This window comes from Lichenostomus cassidix, chromosome 5 (assembly GCF_008360975.1).
Source record: "Lichenostomus cassidix isolate B80296 chromosome 5, HeHo_3.0, whole genome shotgun sequence".
Lineage (NCBI taxonomy): Eukaryota > Metazoa > Chordata > Aves > Passeriformes > Meliphagidae > Lichenostomus > Lichenostomus cassidix.
In genome coordinates this window covers 59,213,712-59,218,150 of record NC_139486.1, presented here as the reverse complement: position 1 = coordinate 59,218,150, position 4,439 = coordinate 59,213,712, and the positions used below count along the sequence as shown (strand labels likewise).

General features: G+C 53.9%; 1 protein-coding gene across 1 annotated transcript; it reads right to left on the bottom strand.

Moving 5' to 3' along the window:
• Positions 1-1,130: 1,130 nt before the first annotated feature.
• Positions 1,131-2,255, bottom strand: LOC146436807 (mas-related G-protein coupled receptor member H-like). Its single transcript, XM_085063761.1, has one exon. It carries the CDS (start codon positions 2,151-2,153, stop codon positions 1,131-1,133), a length of 1,023 nt encoding a protein of 340 aa, XP_084919887.1. The 5' UTR covers positions 2,154-2,255.
• Between the last annotated feature and the right edge of the window lie 2,184 nt (positions 2,256-4,439).

The following is a 4,439-nucleotide window of genomic DNA, read 5'->3' as shown; positions in this document are numbered from 1 at the left end:
CACCCCAATAAATGCTGCTGGATCTATCCTGCCGCTGCCGCTTGCTCCTTTCCAGAAGAGGCTGGGGGGCTGGACACCAAGGGGGGAAGCTCTGGAGAGGGGTGTCCCAGAAACAGTCCCCAGAGCCTTATGGGGCAGCCTGGGGTGAGCATCCCATGGGGAGGGACTGGAGTCTCAGGGATGGGAATGGGAGAGATGGGAAGGACTGGAGGTGTGTGGGCTGCATGGGGGAGTGCGATGGAAGGCTGGGATGGGGGTGTGGGACATGGTGGGGCTGTTTGGAGTGGGGTGGGACATAGTGGGAAGGTGTGGGCTGTGGTGGGGCTGGTGACCTCAGTGAAGCCACAGGGGGAGGGTGATGCCCCTTGGAAAATGTGGTGATAAACAGAGGTGTCACCCTGCTCCTGGAAGGGGGTGGCTGTACTGAGGATCACAGATACCTACTCCCCTTGCAGATGCAGCATCTGAGTCTGCTGAGGGAGAACCCAAAGAAACGGCAGAGGAAGAATTTCTGAAGGAAAAGAGTTCCTTTGCACCTGGCTCACAACACTAGAAACAAAAGACATTCAGGGAGATCTTCGCTGTGCCACTCAGAGAGCAGCTGGGAAGGGAATGCTGAGCCCCTGGGCCATCCTGCCCATGCCGGCTGTGCCGCTGCCATCCCAGCTTTGGGCACTCGGGATCATGTTTGCTGCAGGGAGCACAAGCCATGCCTGTGTCCCCTCCCTCCCTCCCTCCACCCCCATTCCCGGCTGGCAGCAGGAGCCAGAGGAAGGCAGCAAGCGCTGGCAGATGGGGTGAAGGCAGCTCAGGGTTCAGGATGCTGTTTCTTGATATCAGACTGCAGTGAGATGCAGGAACCAGGTGCCAGGGGCATTTTTGGAATTACAGCTGTGTCAGGAAGGATCCCTTTGGGGGAATAATGTTCTAGGACCTGGGAGGGAAGAGGAAAGCCATGCTTTAATGTGCTCCCTGCAGAGCATCCCTCCCACATGCCCCTGCTGTCATTTCCTGCAGGATTACATCACGGGAGGGTGATCCTTTGGATATTTCTTCATCAGGTGGCTCGAGGAAACCCTCAGCCACTGTCCAAGGGTCCTTCAGCAGTTCAGTGGAAGGGATCAACAGGCTCAGAGTGCTGCGTCTACAGCAGAATCATTGCTGCTGGCGGTGTCTTCTTCTGGCTCCCCCAAGACCCTCTGGAGGGAGAGCTGGAGTGACCTCATGGAGCAGGGTCTCCTCCAGCTCCCCACGCAGAAGCAGATAAAGGGGTTGCTGGCGCTGTTGATGCAGGCGAGCAGGAAAGCAACCTGGGAGGACACAATGGTGTAGCTGAACTGCTGCAGGAAATTGCAGAGGCTGAAGGGGAGACTGAAGAGCACACTGAGGAAGATAACTATATTGAGCTTCTTGAGTTGCTGCTGTTTGGAGCCACACTTGGCCTTGATGAAGAGGATTGTGCTGGAAATGACCACGGCTGGGGCAAAGAGGAAGAGGTTGATGGCAAACATGGAGATGAGAGACACCCGACAGTGCTCGTATTGGTGTGTCAGGCACGGGGAAGCCACTGTGGCAATGACAGCGATGGAGAGGACCTCGATCAGGACATTCACCACCTCTGACAGGCACTGGGGGCGGTGGCAGTGGCACCGGAGTGGGCAGAGGGTGGAAATGAATCTCTCGATGCTGATGGCCATCAGCAGGTACATCCCTGTGTTGCAGGAGAACAGGGACAGCAGGAAACATGACATCAGGTACTGCAGGGACGGGGCAGCCGAGCAGACAACATCTGCCTGCAGGGAGAGCACAGTGCAGGGGACCACAAAGAGGAGGAACAGGAAGTTGATGACAGCCAGATGGAAGATGTAGACAGTGATGGGGCTCCTTTGCATGCGGAAGCCAAGGAGCCAGATGACAGCCCCATTCCCAGCCAGCCCACAGAGGCAGATGAGCAGTGTGGCACCATCTATGGCCAAGTTGGTGACATCCATCCCACACGGATTGTCTCCATCAGTAGGTGAAGTGGAAGGTTGGGATGTGGTGCTCAGCTCCATGGATGTACACAGGGCAGGCAGTGAGATATGGATCCCAGCTGTGGTCAGAGTGGATGGGAAGTCAGTGGTCAGTGCTTGGAGAATCCTGGGATTGACCATGCAGCTCCTCAGCAGCTCCCTGCAGCAGGAAGGATTCAGTGGAGAGAAGTGAGATGTGCAGGGGAGGAGGGTGGTGGAAATTGTGAGGGTGGGAGAGGGAGGTGGGAGGGTTGGGATGTTCAGCAGGGGACGCGGAAGAGAAGCTCAGGGCAGAGGAGGGAGGAGCTGGGGAGGACACTGCAGTCACTGGGAGAGGGTGGCAGGAACAGAGCAGCTGCTGGAGGAGAGGCAGGTGGGGTAGGGAGGAAGGAAGGAAGGAAGGAAGGAAGGAAGGAAGGAAGGAAGGAAGGAAGGAAGGAAGGAAGGAAGGAAGGAAGGAAGGAAGGAAGGAAAGAAGGAAGGAAGGAAGGAAGGAAGGAAGGAAGGAAGGAAGGAAGGAAGGAAGGAAGGAAGGAAGGAAGGAAGGAAGGAAGGAAGGAAGGAAGGAAGGAAGGAAGGAAGGAAGGAAAGCATTGCACTGACCTGTTCAGTGTGGGGCAGCAGCAGGCAAAGGGTGTCTGTCCAGATCAGTGGCAGTTCCCAGCATCTCTTGCTCCTTTTGGATCCATATCCTAATGCAGAGCCTCCCAGGTCAGAAACACGAAGGAGAAAGTGCCCAGATCCCCAGGAGGTCCCCACTCCTGTCCTGCTGACTTCTCTCTGTGCCCTGTCACAGTCTTGCTTCCTAAGGGTTGGTGGAGTCATGGGGGAGTCAGAAACTGCCGCTCTGGCTACATCTGAGTTTCACTTTTACTTTTTTTTTCTGTAAACGAAATGGCTTTTTTCAAAAGCTCCACCAGAACTGTGTGAATGGCTTGTCATTTCCTCTTGACTAGAAACACTTCTTCCCTGCAGAATGTCCAATCTTCTGCCTGCCGTCCCACTCCCAACAGTTTTCTACCATTGCTCATTTCTGTTCCTTGAGGGGTCATGGCCCCACCAGCAGCAGAGGGATGCTGGTGGTGCTGGTGGCACTGGAATGCTGGCAGTGCTGGCAGTGCTGGGGAGGCAGCTGGATGCTTGTCAGAAACAACTCCCTTTCTGGAAAGAGCTCTGGGATCATTGCCAAAACCTTCCCTGGACTCAAGGGAGCACAACTGAGACAAGAATTCCCCTTCGTTGACATTCTTATGCAGGCACACTCTGTCGAAGCCTTTCACCAGCAGCTCCTCCTCCTCCTCCTCCTCTTCCTCTTCCTCAGTCCTGTGAGCACTTGTGGTTGTTTTTACTTGATCCCACCCTTTTGCCAGCAGCGACATTTTCACCAGACAAGGTTACTCCAAACACCATCCAATCTGGCCTGGAACACTTCCAGGGATCCTGGGGTAGCCACAGCTTCTCTGGACAACCTGTGCCAGGGCCTCAGCACCCTCACAGGGAAGGATTTCTCCCTAATATCCAACCTGAACCCACTCCCTGCAATAAATTATTAGAGATCAGATTTTGGAGCGCTGTTATCCCCCTATCAGCCCTTCACCAGAGCTCCTCCTTCTTCTCCTCCATCCTGTGAGCACTTGTGGTTGTTTTTACTGATCCCACCCCTTCACCAGCAGCAACACCTTCCAAAAGTCCACATTGCTCCAAATGCAAATCAGCTTGGCCTTGGACACTTCCTGGGATCCTGGGGCAGCCACAGCTTCTCTGGACAACCTGTGCCTCAGCACCCTCACAGGGAAGGATTTCTCCCCAATATCACATCTGAACCCACTCTCTGTCAGTGGGAAGCCATATCCCCTTGTCCTGTCCCTCCAGACCCTTCTCCAAAGTCCCTCTCCAGCTCTCCCGGAGCCCCTTTAGCTCATGGATCATGAACTGTTTGCACTGGAAAGGATTGGCCCGGTGAGGGGATGTGAGATTCAATAGCTGGGGACACAAACACAGTGTCAGTGAGGAAGAGAGGAGGCAGTTCTGCTCCCAGGGTCTCCACACACACCAGATTCCAGCAGGAGCATCCCAGCTCCCAGACACATGTCAGTCTGGGTGGGAATCATCTCATTTCAGCTTTCTAGGAATTCTGTGGAATTCATTGTAGGTTGCTGTCTGACTCCCAAGGGAGTGTAGAAGGTGAGTCGAATGAAATCTCTAGCTTTCTAATGCTTGTAGCCAAGAGAGCAGCATTGATTGAACTCTTCTCAGAAAAAAATGACATTTCTGAAATGTTAAATCATCTCTCTGCTGTATGCCTGTGCTCCAGCTCACACAGAGCATTTCTTATTGCATGAATCCTCTTGGAAACTGCATGGTTAAAGTCAAATACTATTGAAGTTGTGGTATACAAGTAGCAAAACAATATTTGAACCAGGAATC

Bases quoted from the DNA above. Each gene is read 5' to 3' on its own strand.
- LOC146436807 (XM_085063761.1), bottom strand. From the start codon at position 2,153: ATGGTCAATCCCAGGATTCTCCAAGCACTGACCACTGACTTCCCATCC.